This window comes from Mustela nigripes, chromosome X (genome assembly GCF_022355385.1).
Source record: "Mustela nigripes isolate SB6536 chromosome X, MUSNIG.SB6536, whole genome shotgun sequence".
Taxonomy (NCBI): Eukaryota; Metazoa; Chordata; class Mammalia; order Carnivora; family Mustelidae; genus Mustela; species Mustela nigripes.
In genome coordinates this window covers 80,498,546-80,515,867 of record NC_081575.1, presented here as the reverse complement: position 1 = coordinate 80,515,867, position 17,322 = coordinate 80,498,546, and the positions used below count along the sequence as shown (strand labels likewise).

Sequence of the window (17,322 nt, the reverse complement as noted above, 5' to 3'; positions counted from 1 at the left end):
GAACTATTGTACTGTTGTGTGAAAGCAGCCATAGACAGTACATAAATAGGCATAATTTCTTTCCAATAGAACTTTATGGACACTGAAATTTGACTTGCATATAATTTTCACATGTCATGAAGTACTATTTTTCTTTTGCTTTTTCCCTTCCCAACCACTAAAAATATATATTTTAAAAAACATACATAGCTTGCAGGCCATTCATAAACCAGTTGTTGGCTAGATTTAGCCCATGAGCTAAAGTTTTCTAACCCCTGTCTAGTCTAATGCAGAAGATAAATACAGAAACAAATTATTTCTATACCGTGTGATAAAAGCTAGAGTTCTGTGGTTCTGTGGGAACCAGAGGAAGACCATCTAACTTAACCCAAGGCATCAAAGAAAATATCTTTATAAACATCAATCCCAGAGCAGAGTCTTAAAGAATGTTAACATGAAGGCATTGACTAAGAAAAGAAAGGGGGAAACTATGCTCCAAGTAGAAAGCATAGAATGAACAGTCACAGAATTGATAAACAGCATGAAATTCTTGGGCAATGATATTATTCTAGCACAAAATATAAGGAATGCCAGATGAAGTTGTAGGTAAGGGTAGGGATGAAGCTATAATATGTCTTATTTACCATACCTCTGGGCAATGAAGGCCACTGACAAGTTTTCAGCAGGGGAGTGATATAATTGAATCTGTATTTTTGATTTATCCCTGTGGCAACACTTTGGCAGATAGATCTGAGAGAGCTGAAAGGCTACTGAAATAGTCCAGGGGTGAGATGATGAGGGCCTGAACCAGGCAAAAGCAGTGGAAATGGAGAGAAGAGGATAAATTCTAAAAGTGTCTAAAAGGTAAAATTAACATGGCTTAACAAGGAGAGCAAGAAGTAAAAAATGACTCAGGTTTCTCACTTGAATGGCTAGGTGGATGAAAGTACCACCCAGTGCTACTGGAAAGTGAGAGAGTTTTATAAGCTAGATAATGAATTCAGATTTATATACATTGCTTGCATTTACTGTTGAGTTTTCCTGTGGAGGTTTTTACCAGGCCACTGTACATAAGAATTTTGGGGACAGATTAGAACTAGAGATAAAGTTGGGAGCACAAATGTGGTAATTAAAACTATGAATGAGTATAGTTGCTCAGATTCAGCACATAGAGTAAGGAGAGTCATAGGCCATGGTGATTAAAAGAGACTGAAAGAATAGGAGAAAATACTTAAGGCCTTGATGATATTAAACAGTAGGTGTAAAGAGAATGGAGTATGAGAAAGTTAAAAGAAGAGGTTGCCATAAGAGAGGTGAATTTAGTCTTTCACAACAGATTCCTGAAAATTAATCCATAATGCCTCCAGGAAGTCTGTCAGATATTGGTATCAGAATGATGCTAGTTTCAAAATCAATGTGAATAATTCTACAGGATTTTCAATTCTATAACAATGTGGATATTCCTAGAAAATTTGAAGGAACTTACTGATAAAAAAACATCTGGCCCTAAAGTATTTTTGGAAGTTCTCTTTGATAATTGTTTTCCATGTTTCTACAGTTACAGGCCCATTTTGTTTTAAACTTCTTACTAATGCACGGCATTTAACATTTTATTAGATATTTCAAATTTGTTGAGGTTTTCAAATTTATTAAGGTACAATTATAGTAGTTTCCCATAATTTAAAAAAGTTCTCTTTGTATTTGTTGTTCTATTCTATTTATCATTTAAATTTTATTTATAATTTATCTTTGTTTTCTTAATTAAATTTGCTAGAGGCTTATCTACTTAATTTATCTCCCTATAAAAACAACATAGCCCTTGGCTTCATATTATATTGGATTCTTAATCATGTAATTTCATTCTTCATTTTTAATAATGAAATATTTAAGGTTATGAATTTACTTCTCAATATTGCTCTCAAAGTTTTGAGAAATTGTGATCTCATTTTTGTTATTTTTTATTAGTCTGCTAGTGTTTCTTTTGGTTAATACTTGCATACAAATGTGTTTTGAAATATTAAAGCAGTGAAAGACTTTTGTTCAAATCTGTTTCTAATTTGTAGAAGTTTTACATTATCATCAGAGAACAGGGCAAGCCTGATTTCTACTTCTAACAGTATGCAAAGATTTTCTTTGTGGCATACCATATGATCATTTAAAAAATGTTCTCTGAATATTTGAAAGAGGGTGTATTCACTGTCAATCAAATATAATTTTTGTTATTAATTAAATCTGATGAATTGTGTTTTTTAAATATTCTAAGTACTTATTTTCTTGCTCTACTTTATCTGTCATATTTATATTGTATGAGCCTTCCATATAGACATTTCTATAGTTGTTCTTCTTTGTATTACAGTCTTTTCTTCAAATATTTGCATGTAAAAAAATGTTTCATGAATATAATATCCTTAAAATAATTTGTATGTTCTAACAATATAAAATAAATCTTGTGGGACCAACAAGACTGTATGGTTATCATTCCTGTTTCGTTTTGTTTCCAAATAGATAAGTGACATGACCAGATGCCTTATCTAGAGAATAGATTGATCAGAAGGAGGTGAGATGAGAAGATGAGAATCCAGTGAAAAGACTCTTCCAATAATCCAGGTAAGAAATCATGAACAATTGGATGAAGACAAAGGCTGCAGAGAGGTGTATAGCAAGTAGAATGACTAAGACTTAGAATTACTTAGATTGAAGAGGGTTGGGGCAAGTGAGAAGAATTGAGAGTTAACACCTAGATTTCTGAATTGGTTGACCATGATCTAAAAGGCAATATAGGAGAAAGAGCTGGCATGGCTTTTCAGACTAGGCCATTTTCTAAAGTTCTTCTTTCTCATTATATTCATCCCAAAGGACTGGAGTCCAGACCTAAACCTCAGTGCTGAAACCCAAGTCTATCTTAATATAAAACACTATTAAACTTCAGGGGATCACATTTCATTTATGTGCTAAGAGCTCCTTCATAAATTTGAGGAACCATTTGGACTAAGAAAGAGGCAATAAATGCTTGATAATACCATTCCTGGGGTAATCCATACATGAAGGTTAACTTTTCCACAAGAGGGCAGCATCACCTAATAAATTATGTCATTGAGGGTCTCCACCAATAGGCGCTGGGGGGGAGGTTGAAAGAGTAGACAGGGAGCCATAGGACCTGCCACACCATGAAAACCAAAGGGCCCTACTATCTCCAAAGCCATAATTACAGCTACTCCTAAGTGACTGGTAAGGGCAGATGTTGCTACAGCAGGAACAAAGAGAACATGGTGCTCACCAAGGGAGGATGAGTAGGTGACAGCCTGATGACACTCATTTTTATGACTGGCTCAGAAGCCACCAGAGATGGTGTCTACATTCCCTCCAAGTGCTGCTATTTCTGTATAACCGGTAACTCCCAGGGACCTTTATTTCATGTTGAAAGCTTTGTCACCCCTAATGGTTTCTCTGCAAATCCGGTGCTGTGAAGATTAGGCTGGAAAGTACACTACAGTTCTGATGGTCTTCTTATTTAATAATGTTTGGTTACTCCAATTGTGCTTCTCTTACACCCCAGGGAAAGGAATAGGAATGAAATTCCTTGAGACCTCATAAGTAAAAGGCATTTTATATACATTGCCTCATTTAATCATCCCAACAATGCCATTATATAGGAATAGAACTAGGCAGTGCCATAAATGGGTCTATCTGAATCTAAAGCAAAAACTACCAAGCTACCTCTCCAAGAAGCCTTATTTAAAACCTAAATTATGACTGATTCAAGATTGAGTCAGTGGCAATGTATCTATTGTATAAGGAATTACTTAACATTTTACTTCCTATTCAGGTTCATGAGCAGGGATGGCTTAATCTTAGGTGCCAACAGGTAATCCAATAAATTAATGGGATCCTATGTAACCTCACCCTTACTAACTTAAAACTCCTTCCCCCTTATATATGCTCTGAAGATAAATCATTTGGATATAGAGCATGAGAATGGCAGAAGAATTAAAGATGGCTTCTGTATTTTTGGTTTGGTTGACTAAATGCATGGTGGTCCCAGGCACTGAGATGAGGAGCTTGGGAGAAAAAGCTGACATGTTAGGTTTTGAGCATATTGTGCTTGAAATGGTTCTGAGACATCTAAGTATAAATGTCCAGTGGGAAGTTGACTATAGGAGACTGGGGCTCAAGAGATATAGTCATAGATACATGTAAATAATTGAAACTCTGGAACTGAATGAGGTTTTCCATGGTATATTAATGAAATTAGAAAGAGTGGAACAAGGGAAAACACCAACACATAAGGGATGATCAGAAAAAGAGCAGGTAGTAAAGGAACATGGTTTTAAAAAATGAACAGAGAGGTAGGAAAGTAACAAGAAAATGGGGTATCTTGGAAGCAAGAAAGGAGAGTTTCACAAAGGAAAACATAATCCAGAGCAACAATGGCAAATGCCATATACTAGTCACACATGATAAAGACTGAAAACAACCCACTGACTTCAACAATTAAGAAGTAATAGTAGCTTTTGACAGAATAGTTTCAGTGGGGTTCTGAAGGTCAAATTCAGACTGTAGTGGGTGGAAAGCTAAATTGAGGATGAAGACAGTGATTATAGACTCTCCTTTTGAGAGACTGAGTATGAACAAAAGGAGAAAGATGGGGCAGTAGCCAGAGGGGGAGGGAAATAGGATTATGGGAAGATGCTTTAAAAATATTTTTTTCTAGTAAAAATTAATTAAGATGGTGAAGCTCGGGTTCAAGTATAGGATAAAGGAAACAAATAGAAGGGAGAAGTATGAGCTCCAGTAAGACAGAGCAAAGATACAGCAGCAAAATGGAAGAAGCCATAAGGAAAGCTCACCAATAAGCAAATGTGTAATGGCAGCAGAGCAACTGTGCCCAAACATGTCCTTACCTTCCTTCTGCTTTGGCCACTCCACTTATTTGGAATGCCTTTCTCCTCCTGATGTCCAATTCTACCCACCCTTTAGCTCAAATTCCACTTCCTCTATGAACTCTTACCTAACAATCTCTTCTGATGTACTCTCTCTTTCTCTTGAATTCTAATAGCAATTTCTGTCTGAACAATACATTGAACAAGCCTTCAGCCTGTGAAATCCCCTATATTGTTTTTTTTTTTTCAAAAAGGTATTGCTAATTTGTCACACGTGTGTCTTTTCTCCCCCATTTGGCTGTATTCTCCTCAAGGGTAGGGTTTTTATCTTAGAGTTTGCCAGTTTCCAGAATGCCTACTATGGCTGGTAGTAAGGTCTCTTTAAATCTTGTGGTTGATTTAAATAAAAACTTGAAAAAAATAAATCTGTGGTGGAACGGAGGCAGCCTGTTATGAAGGAGACAGAAAAACACCAGGCTAAGTATGCCCTTGGTGTATATGGAATCATTTACTTCTCTCGGTAGCAAATAAGGAGACTGAGTCTTGCAGACATAAAATAAATTTAACCAGGGTGCAGAGGTACTAGGGAGCAGTGGTAGGATTTGAACCAAGGACATTTTCTCTTCTGCCATTCTGCTTCAGTTGTCTGCAAAATTCTGTTCATGTGAGATACCTCTTTCTTTGATGATGTTTAGATAGAGACATACCTCTGTTGAGGTTTTAGTACCAACCAAGCAGTTTCAGTGGCCACTATTCCTTATAGCAGCAAATCTCCCTGTACCTTACCTCCTGACAATCAGCTTGAGGATCCGGAAGGAGCCTTTGATGAGGATGAGGGCCTCCTGGCGGGAGCCATACAATGGAGTGCCATTGATATTCACCAGCTCATCACCAGTTCTCATCTTCTGGGACAAGGCTGCCTTGCCCCCATCTTCAATCTGTGTTGCAGAGAACAAAACAAAAAGCAGGTGGTGAGATGACTCCTTACCCAAAATTCTACTTCCTGGTTCCTCCCAATGTCAGAGCCTTAAGTAGTACTGGGGGATGGTTCCAGGAGGCTCCAGGAAACAGCTAAGAAGCTGATCACAGGCTAGTATTTACCTTGGGCAAAACCTTAAGGAAGGAAACAATACCTAAATAATGGAATCTCTGCTCTGGAGAAATCCATTTCCATCTGGGGAGACAAGAACTTCTAAATGAGAATGATGTTTGAAAGGAACAGGACAGTGTCAGCTGTGGCGTAGCAAACTGTGAACACAAATTAGAGCCAGAAGAGCTAGGCTCCAGAAAAATGACCTTTAGCAAGTCCTTTCCCATCTTTGGGCAGCCTTTGAAGCCTGGTAAAGTTGAGTTTGAATCTTGGTTCTAGTACTTCCTAGCTGAGTGACCTTGAGCAAGTTACCTAACATTTTTGTGTCTCAGTTACCTGATGGGGAAGAGTACGTACCTCACAGAGTTGTCAGTATAGGGAATATCTGAGAACATTTAAGTCCTCAATTAATGTAAGCTCTGATGATTATAGCAAGGGAGGGGACTCTGAAGACCTTGAGCATCCAGCTCAATATTCTGTAAGTGGAATTGCAAATTCAAAAGATACAAAGGATGTACAACAATGTAACTGTTCACATATCTATGTCTCTTCAACAAGTGCCTAGTACAGTGCTTCTAGGATATGGAACACAGAGGGCATTCACCAAAATTTGGAAACATAGGTGTTCACGGTACCATCACAGCATACAGAATTTCCACTGACCAGGGCAATCTTGGCAAGAAGGTAGTCAGGCTGGAGGGCGTAGAAACAAAGGCAGAAATATAGCAGAAATAAAAGGCAGAAATAAAAGCAAAGCAGAATGTCCCTCATGGGTCCTTGATTATGCCTACTTTTATATATAACATTCATTGTACCACAAAGGTGAGTTCTACCTAATAGGACATCAACTCCATCCATGGTGGCAGGAGTCATCGCATTAATCTCATCTCATCTCATCTCATCTCCATTAATCATTCCTCAAAATTTTAGTGAATTTCTAGTATGCACAGGACAGCATGCTAAAAGGTAGAGATAAAGAAATGAACAAAGCCTGCACAGCTATCAGCCTCAAAGTTAGGTTACTGTCTGAAGTTCATATGTCCACAGAGATGGTTATATTTAAAAAAAGGTCCAACCCACTGGTGGAATCAGGAAGAGATGTTTGTTTTTCTCCTAGGGGCAAGGAAGGTGAGGATGATTAAACCATAGAATCTTTAGGGAAAGATAGATTCTAAGTGATGCAACCAAAGGCTGGTCTTTGCTGTGGGTGTTTTTATATTTCTACTCTTCTTCTAATTTTTTTCTCAGTCTTTCATAGAATCCCTCCAATCTATCCCTCACCATGAAAGTTAGAATATTGCTGAACTTTAGGTTGGCTAGTTCATATGCAATTTGGCAGTTGAGACCTCCTGAATGCAGAGAAAAATGTTAATTCAGGATTTTAAAAATCCCATCAAATAAATTGAAATTCTAAGTTAATCACAGACTATTATTAAATTTATTGCTGCTAACCCAACAGTTTTTTTTAATTAACCTTTGTCTGACAGATCATAGGTTAGCCAAGTGACATTGAATATATATACCTTTGTTCCAGTACCTGGGCCACCACTCAAGATAAGACAAGCCAATATTAGTAAATGGGGAAAAACTCTCAGCAAATAAATTAAGATCACATCCTAATTTCCATTGTTATTATCATTATTACTTCACAGTCACTGCTGCCTGCTGCCAAAAAAAAAAAAAAAAAAAAAAAAAAAAAGGCAAAGTGCTGTGCTTGAATTTCAGAAGTTCTATTTGAATGACTCATTGCTTTGGCAGCCACAGAGGGCCCTCAGCATCAGGCAGGACTTTCAACAGGGAGCAGCCATCTAAAAGGGCTTCCTTAGACTAACAAAGAGCCACAAATAGGAGCCCAACTAATGAATGCTAATAGATTTTTCCTGTTGATGTACATTAGTCTTATTTCACTCTACCCATTTTTTATTCATACAACTCAATTATCCATATTACTGTTACCAATAGCAAGTCTCCCCTTGAATATGTGTTGATATTAAGTACCATCTCAAGTTAATTAAGCACTTTGTTACATCGACTAGATCTCTGTTTATTCTAGGCCAGAAGATGAAAGAGGGGAACCTTTAAAAAAAAATGATTATTGCTGCGGCAAAAGCTTACGCATTTTGCATTCCAAACTGCCATCTGGGCTGTCAGGGAGTCCTTGAAGGGAGTCTTTCCTGGACTACAGCCTCAGGCTGACTATGAATGCCCCTTTTCTTTCTTTCTTCCTTTTTTTTTTTTTAAGATTTTATTTATTTATTGAGAGAGAGAGAGAGCACATGTGCACAGGGAAGGGCAGAGGTGGAGGGAGACTCTCCAACAGACTCCCGGCCGAAATGGAGCTGGATACTGGGAGTCTCATCCCACAATCATGAGATCACGACCTGAGCCAAAACCAAGAGTCAGACACTTAACTGACTGAGCCACCCAGGCACCCCACATGCCCCTTTTCTGTTTCCTGTCCCCTCTCAGTCATTAGCAGCCTCCTCCTCAGGACAGATATGTTGAATGTAATAATACCATTTTAGCACAAGTACCAGAATTTGCAGACAACAAAGAAGTAAATTATGGGCACCTGGCACAGTCCCAGAGTCCAGATAGGTCCAGATCAGGAAATGAAACTCCATTTGATTGAAGGTCCCTTGGACTATACTACAAACTAGTCCTTTCCCAGACCCAGGGCATTTACGGAGCTATGCAACTGATTCCTTATTCCTTCTCCTGACTTTTTAATGTTTTTAAAAATTACTGTTCACTAGTCTTTCTGGCATTCCACCTCTAGATTCCAGCATGTCCTCATTTATTGTTTTGTTTCCTGATTGCCAGTTCTCCAGGTCAGTGGCTCAACCACACATTTGTTTATATAGAAGATATCCTATCCAGGCAAAGGAATGGAAAGGAAAGGAAGGAAGAAAGGAAGGACAGAGGGAGGGAGGGAGGGAAGAAGATGTATGTATTCTTTTACAAAACGTTTTCTTTCCCCTTTCCACTGCCCCTTGTACAAGTCTGGCTGAGGCCCAGGAAAGGTGTCAGTCAACAAACTTGTTGAGAATAACATGCCCTGCTTGATGGGCTGTGTATCATCTTTTGATGCTGTCCATTCAGAAAGGCTGGTCAACTCCCCAGCTCTTCCTGAATCAGACTTTTAGGGTGGCTTTCTTGTTTCATTTCAAGTGTTGTGAATTCTCAGATTGTACCCAGACACACTGGAATGTCAGTATAAACACACATCCCAAAACCCAATGTAAACAATGGTTAACTTATGTGTCATTTTATTTTATCCAAGTGATTGCTGAGCTTAGCAGTGAGTGGCCCAAGTAATTGAAAATGGATTGCAGAAAGGTCATATAATCAAAAGCCAGCTGGTGTCTGGAAAATTGGGAAGAGCTGATTGACCTTGGGTAAGTCCCTTTCCCCTCTTGTGGCTTCTTTTACCCTTATTGGTTAAAGGCAGGGGGTCAGACTACATGATCTCTGAGGGTCTTGGAGCTCTGACATTCAGTGACCTGTGAACAGTTAACAAAATCATGCATTATTCTTCTGCTGACACAGGTAATCCTGGCTTTTGCCACATTATACTTTGTCTTCACCCATTTTTCACTCCTTGAAAACTGACTAATTAACATCCATCTCTCATTTCCCTGTGGCCTTTATCCATTGTTTTGGAGTGGTCTGTCAAGCCTGGAACACTTAAAAAAGCACAGTTGGGACACGGAGAGAAAGAGATTCCTGAAGCCCCATTTTGTGCTAATGAGCTAGCAATTTGGAAATTTCTGATGGATCTCCAATGAAGCATGAAGTACTCTGATAGCTGTCAACAAACTGACAAGCTGGCCCCTTGAGAGTAAAGGCAAAGAAAAATGGACTTAACAACACTTACTGGCTTTTTAGTAGTAGCTTTTATTTAGTCCAATATTAGCAGATACTTGCTTGGGGCTTTTGAATAAACTTGGAAGATATGAGAGAGTGAGAGAAAGAAAAGTTAAATAAAGTTTAGCCTGAAAAATAATGTAGTCAGCAGGAGAAACAGCAACTGCAGCAATAACCAACAGGTATCGAAAGCTTATTATAGTAGTGTAAGAGCCGCATTAAAAATCAATGGCATGATTGTGAATACCTCAGCTTGCTACAAGACATTTATTGGAAAAACAGGCATTGACTGAAACTTTCCTGGCCAGTTCTAAGAGCCTCTGGCCAAATTACCAGCCCAAACACCTACCTTGACCAGCTTGTCTATATAGACTAAGAAGGCAAACAACAGCGTTGTATAAATTGATTTTTTTTTTTGCAAATATATAGAAAAGGCCCACCTGGAATAGTAGTTGTATTGCTTAGAAAACAGAACATACTCTGAATGTCTTCTTAACACCCTTTAAAAGATTTTCAAGTCTTGGGGCACCTGGGTGGCTCAGTGGGTTAAGCCTTGCCTTTGGCTTAGGTCATGATCTCAGGGTCCTGGGATCGAGCCCTGCATCGGGCTCTATGCTCAGCAGGGAGCCTGCTTCCCCCCCTCTCTGCCTGCCTGCTTGTGATCTTTCACTTTCTCTCTGTCACAAATAAATAAAATCTAAAAAAAAAAAAGATTTTCAAGTTTTTAGTAACATTATAGATACCTTTTCAGCAATTCGGTCTTTCTGGGGAATCAACTGAGAGAACATGCAGAGAGGGAGATAAACTGGATTTAAGAAGTCTAACTCTAAGGAAGGAGGATCACCAAATAGTAGATAATGTCTCTGCTTATTCTGAAACTTAGTTTGAAATCTTCAGCAGACCACAGGTTGGGGACTGTCAGTTTCTGACCTGCCCTCTCTCTCATATTGGTATGCCTTAGAATCTGATGCTAGAAGAGATGAATCAGAGTGCCCTGGACAGGGAAGACTGAGGCTTTGAAATTTCTATAGTCTCTTCGCTGTGGCCCTGAACAGTCTGATGCTAGGCTGCAGACACACTGCCTGCCCTAACTTCTCTGTTTGAGCAACTCTCTCCCTTCAAAATCCCTCTCAAATTTCCAAAGTCATCTAGATTAGAAAAACAAGAAACTCTGCTATGCCTTATCTTCCTTACATTACCCAAAGCAAATCAGAAAACAAAACCTGACTCTTAAACAAGACTCCAAAAACAGCCGCTAGTTAAAAAGATGTAAGTGGGCCTGGTTCTATGTGCTAATCCCTGTATGTAGATAGTTTGAGAAGGTGGACACCAAGGGAAGAGGTACTCTTTCCTCTACCAGCTAAGAAACAGATGCCCTGATCCTACATAGGGCTGCCCCAGAGTGTCAAGTTCTGTGGATCAGGCTCATGGTTTCCCCTGATCTTGGACCGGTGGAACTATATTATGCTCCAAAGCATGACCTATCCCTACAGGCAGCGCCTTCCTCCTTAATCACCTATCCCAATAGACAGCTGCTTAATCACCATGTAATTAACTAATCTTCACAACAAAGGTCCTCTAAGCACCAAATCATTAAATTTCCTTACGGATTAGCCCAAGTCAAATGTTAAGCATCTTTGCCAAAAACTCAGTCCAGAGTCAAGCTCAGTTCTAGGAATTTGGTGACAAGTAAAGGAGTAGAGTCAAAAGCACTGTATCTTACATCAGCAATCGAAAGCAAGTTAGCATCAGTGACCCCTACCAAGTCAGATCATCCTGTTTTCTCCTTAAATCAGGTAACAGGGAACAAACATCACTATGCAAGAGTAAGCTCAGGCTTACTGGGGTCTTATTCACACTTTCTCAACTCCAGCCATTTATTTACACTGAAGTCTTTTGCTGATATTAATATTATCAGTGTTCATCAAAAATGTCAGCTTTTGGGGGCACCTGGGTGGCTCAGTGGGTTAGGCTTCTGCCTTCGGCTCGGGTCATGGTCTCAGGGTCCTGGGATCGAGTCCCATGTCGGGCTCTCTGCTCAGCAGGGAGCCTGTTTCCCCCCTTCTCTCTCTCTGCCTCTCTGCCTACTTGTGATTTCTCTTTCTGTTAGGTGAATAAATAAAGTGTTTAAAAAAAAAATTTCAGCTTTTGGTGTTTTAGAACAATGGTCTCCAGAGAAGTATATATATATATATCCCAGGCTATGCACAAGATGATCCACTGGAAGGGGAGATATTTGAACTTCTGTTTATATTTACATTTATCTAAAATAATTTAAAAGTTGAGCATTATTAATATTTAATATTGGTAGTAGTAAATTATAGCATTCAGAAATAAAATTATGTGTACTGGGGACACATATTCAGAACATTTTTGCTGGTGTAAATTTTTACTAAAACATTTATCCAAATCATAGACTTAATTGGGAGGGCTAAAACCAAAAGACCTTTGAGGAAAACATGAGAATATCTTTGTGACCTTGAGGTGGGCAAAGATTTCTTTTAAAAATTTTTTAATTTTTTATTTAAATTCAATTAATTAATATATAATGTATTACTAGTTTCAGAAGTAGAGGTCAGTGATTCATCAGTCTTATAACTGGTGTTAACCAATACCCATCACATTATATGCCCTCCTTAATGTCCAGTTACCCCATCCTCTGACCCCCCTCCCCTCCAGCAACCCCCAGTTTGTTTCCTATGATTAAGAGTCTCTTATGGTTTTTCTCCCTCTCTGATTTTGTCTTGTTTTATTTTTTCTTCTCTTCCCCTATGGTCCTCTGTTTTGTTTCTTAAATTCCACACACAAGTGAGATCATATGATAATTGTCTTTTTGTGATTGACTTATTTCACATAGCATAATACCCTCTAGTTCCAACCACATTGCTGCAAATGGCAAGATTTCAGTTTTTTGATGGCTGAGTAGTATTCCATTGTGTGTGCGTGCATGCGTGTGTGTGTGTATGTATAGACACACACATGTTTTATATATATGTGTATACACACACACACACACTATATTACCACATAGAACCAGGCATATATATATATATATATATATATATATATATATATATATATGTCAACGGACATCTGGGCTCTTTCCATAGTTTGGCTATTTGGCTATTGTGGACATTGCTGCTATAAACACTGGGGTGCAGTTGCCCCTTCAGATCACTACATTTTATCTTTGGGGGAAATACCTAGTAGAGCAATTGTTGAGTTATAGGGTAGCTCTATTTTCAACTTCTTGAGGAACCTCCACGCTGTTTTCCAGAGTGGCTATATCAGCTTGCATTCCCTCCAACGGTGTAAGAGAGGTCCCCTTTCTACGTATCCTTGCCAAATTCCGTCATTTCCTAACTTGCTAATTTTAGCCATTCTGACCAGTGTGAGGTGGTATCTCATTGTGTGGGCAAAAATTTCTCGGACAGGATGCATAAAAACAATAACCATAAAAGAAAGAGTGCTATATTGGAGTTCATCAAAATAAAGAATTTATTATATCATCAAATGTCACTGGAAGTGAAAAGGCAAGTCACAGACTAGGAAAAAAAATATTCATTATACATATATCTGACAAAGGATTTGTATTGAGAATATGAAAAGAACTACAAATCAATAAGAAAAACACAACCAATTAACAATTAACAAAAGACTTGAACAGGCACTTCACTACAGATAGCCAAATGCCCAGTAGACACATGAAAAGGTGCTCAATATCATTTTTCATCAGAAAAATGGAATTTAAACTCACAGTAAAATATCAGTACACATCCACTAGAACACCTAAAAAGACTGAAAATACCATGTTACTGGCAAGAACAGATAACATTTGAACTCTACATTGCTGGTGGGAGTATAAAATTGTACAGCTACTATAGAACTTTGCATAGCCTCTGTCAAAACCAGAAATTCCACATTTAGGAGAAAGAAGTGTAGTTGTCCACAAGAAGATGTGATAGGATATTTTTTGGATTTATTTTTTATATTGTTTATATATTTATATTCTTATTTTTTTTATTTTTAGCTTTCTTCATTATAGGCAAAGAAAGAAAATAGGAACAACCCCAATGTCCATCAATACACACAGATTACAAGAGCTTGGGAAGACGGTGGAGTAGAAAGACCCCAGGCTGATCTCATCTCACATTTACAACAAGATATCATATGCATCCAAGTCAATAATCAGGAGAGTGAGCTGAAGACTAGGAGAACAAACTCCACAATGAAATATAGAGAAGTAGCAGCATCTGAAAAATTAGGAAGGTCAGAAAGGCAGAGGAGGCTGTCTGCAGGAAGGAGGGAGCTGTGTGAAAGGAGAAGGAGAGAAATGGGCACCTGCACCAGGGAGCTCACATGGGGAAGACTAATCCCCATAACATTGGCTTTAAAAACCAGAGGGGCTGAATTCTGTGAGTTTGCAAAACAAGGGGAACTTGGAGCCTGGAGCTTTAATGGTCAACTGACTCTGCACTGGGCTAGCCAGGCGGCCAATGATAGCTGGGTTGCCAACCTAAAGACACAGCAGCCTATGTGGAAATGCAACAGAAAAACAGCAGTTTACAAAAGTGTTGGGGGCAAATGGGAGACAGATCTCTTCCTATTGATTTTAGGGCATGTTGGGAACTTCTTTGAAAATGGGTAAGTTGGCAGGTGGGATTTTCTTCCCCCACTCCCCAGCCTAACTACAGAACCAGATGTAGGAGGGAGGGATGCACAGATACTTGTAGCCTGGGCTCATGGCAATTTTTTTAAAAGCTGTGCACAAGCCACATCCAGCTGCTGGGTATACAGTGGCCACTGCATGCCCTGCCAAGCCCTTGCACCATGCCCAGCCATGTGCCCCCAGCCACTATCACACACTGTACCCTCCTTCAGTCCCCAGGCACAACAGTACTTCAGGGGATCTGGCATAGGACTAGAGGACCAACATAAATTTTACTAAGAAGGCTGCCCCACTCCCTAGTTCCCTGGACCGCATGTTCCCCCCACCAAGAGCTGGCCTGCCTGGATCCCACTAACACCAAGGAGAGCAAACAAAGCCCACAACAGGCAGTTAGTGCAACAGATTGCACTGAAATGAAAAATGACTCACACACAAGAGCAGGGTGTAAGCAACATACATAAGATATTCTCCTGAAGTGCCAGGTTCTGATAGACAAGGGACACTGCAATGCATGGCACTCCAGGACCCTTCCTCATAAAGTCCACTTTCAAAAGCAGGAGAGTGGGCTGATGTTCTTAACACAGAGAAAGAGACATAGAGAGGCAGACAAAATGAGAAGACAGAAAGATTTATCCCAAATAAAAGAACAGAAAAGGGCAACAGCCAGAGATCTGCGCAAAACAAATATAAGTAACATGCCTGCCTGATAGAGACTTTAAAACAACAATCATAAGGATACTCACTCCACTTGAGAAGGGAGTGGAAGATGAGAGAGAAACCCTTAACACAGAGATAAGGAATAATATAACAGAGATAATCGGCTCAAAAAAAAAAATGAGAAACAGGCTTGATAGAATGAATAGCAAGATGAAAGAAGCAGAAGAAGGGATTGGTGACCTAGAATATAGTAATGGAAAAGAAATCAAGTTGAACAAAAGTGAGAAAAAAAGAACTACACAAACTAAGAATAGACTCAGGGAACTCAATGACTCCATCAAACATAATAGCATCCATATTATAGGAGTAGAAGAAAGAAGAAAGAAGAAGAAGGGGAAGAAGAGAGAAGGAAGCAGAAAATTTATTTGAATAAATAATAGTTGAAAAATTCTGTAATCTGGGGAAGGAAGCAGATATCCAGACCCAGGAGGCACAGAAAACTCCCTTCAAAATCATCTAAGCAGAGGATCAACAAGGAAACAAGGTTTTGAATAACACATGGGAACAGATTAACTTAACAGATATATTCAGAACATTTCATCCTAAAGCAGCAGAATACACATTCTTTTTAAGCGTACATGCAATACTCTCCAGAAGAGATGACATATTAGCCCATAATCCAGCCTCAACAAATTCAAGAAGACTGAACCTTTTCTGACCACAATGCTATAAAACTAGAAGTCAACCACAAGAAAAAATCTGGAAATACCACAAATACATGGAGGTTAAGTAATATGCTACAAAACAAGGACTAGGTCAACCAGGAAATCAGAAAAAATAAAAAATTACATAGAAAATAATGAAAATGAAAACACACAGTCTAAAACCTCTGGGATAAAGCAAAAGCAGTTCTAAAATGGAAGTTTATAGCAATACAGGCTTATCTCAAGAAGCAAGAAAAATCTCAAACAACAACTTAACCTTATACCTAAAGGATCTAGAAAAAGAACAACAAACAAAACCTATAACCAGCAGAATGTAGGAAATAACAAAGATTAGAGCAGCAATAAATGGTACAGAATCTAAAAGAACCTCAATAGAGCAGATCAATGAAACCAGGGGCTGATTCTTTGAAAAAAATTGATAAAATTGATAAACCCTTATCCAGACTTACCAAGAAATAAACGGAAAGACTCAAACAGATAAAATCACAAATGAGAAAGGAGAAATAACAACCCAAACCATGGAAATATAGTTAATCATAAGAGAATGTTATGAAAAACGTATGCCAACAAATTGGACAACCTAGAGAAAATTTATAAATACCAAGAAACATATAAACTACCAAAATGAATCAGGAAGAAATACAAAATTTGAACAGCAAAGAAATTGAATCAGTAATCAAAAATCTCCCAAAAAACAGAAATCTTGGACCAGATGGCAAATTCTACCAAATATTTAAAGAAGATTTAATACCTATTCTTCTTGAACTATTCAAAAAAATAGAAAAGGAAAGGTAAATTTCCAAATTCATTCTATGAGATCAAGTAGTACCCTGATACCAAAACCAGATAAAGACACCACTACCAAAGAAAACTACAGGCCAATATCCCTGATAAATACAGATGCAAAAAATCCCAACAAAATAGTAGCAAACCAAATTAAACAATATACTACAAAAATCACTCATCAAAATCAAGTGGGTTTTGTTTCTTGGTTGCAAGTGTAGTTCAATATTCACAAATCACTCAACATGATAAATCACACTAAAAAGAGAAATGATGAAGACCCCATATGATTATTTCAATAGACACAGAAAAAGGATTTGACAAAGTACAACATCCATTCATGATAAAAACCCTCAAAAAGAAGTAGATTTAGAGGGAACTTATCTCAACATAATGAAATTCATATACGAAAACCCCACAGCTAAAATTATCCTCAACGGGGAAATACTGAGAGCTTTTCCCTTAATGTCAGGAATAAGGCAAGAATGTCCACTCTAACTACTTTTATTCAACATAGTTCTGGAAGTCCTAGCCACAGCAATCAGACAACAAAAAGAAATAAAAGGAATAAAAATTGGTAAGATTATAGAAACCCCAAAAGATTCCACCAAAAAACTGCTAGAACTGATAAACAAATTCAGTAAAGTAACAGGATATAAAATGAATATATAG

General features: G+C 38.3%; 1 protein-coding gene across 1 annotated transcript in view; it reads right to left on the bottom strand.

The window, feature by feature from the left end:
- The window catches only part of SHROOM4 (shroom family member 4), a 208,746-nt gene that overhangs the window by 101,451 nt on the left and 89,973 nt on the right, over window positions 1–17,322 (bottom strand). Inside the window, exon 2 of the mRNA XM_059385933.1 lies at window positions 5,646–5,797. Within this exon, the coding sequence (XP_059241916.1) occupies window positions 5,646–5,797 (152 nt within the window). The remainder of the gene's footprint in view (window positions 1–5,645; window positions 5,798–17,322) is intronic.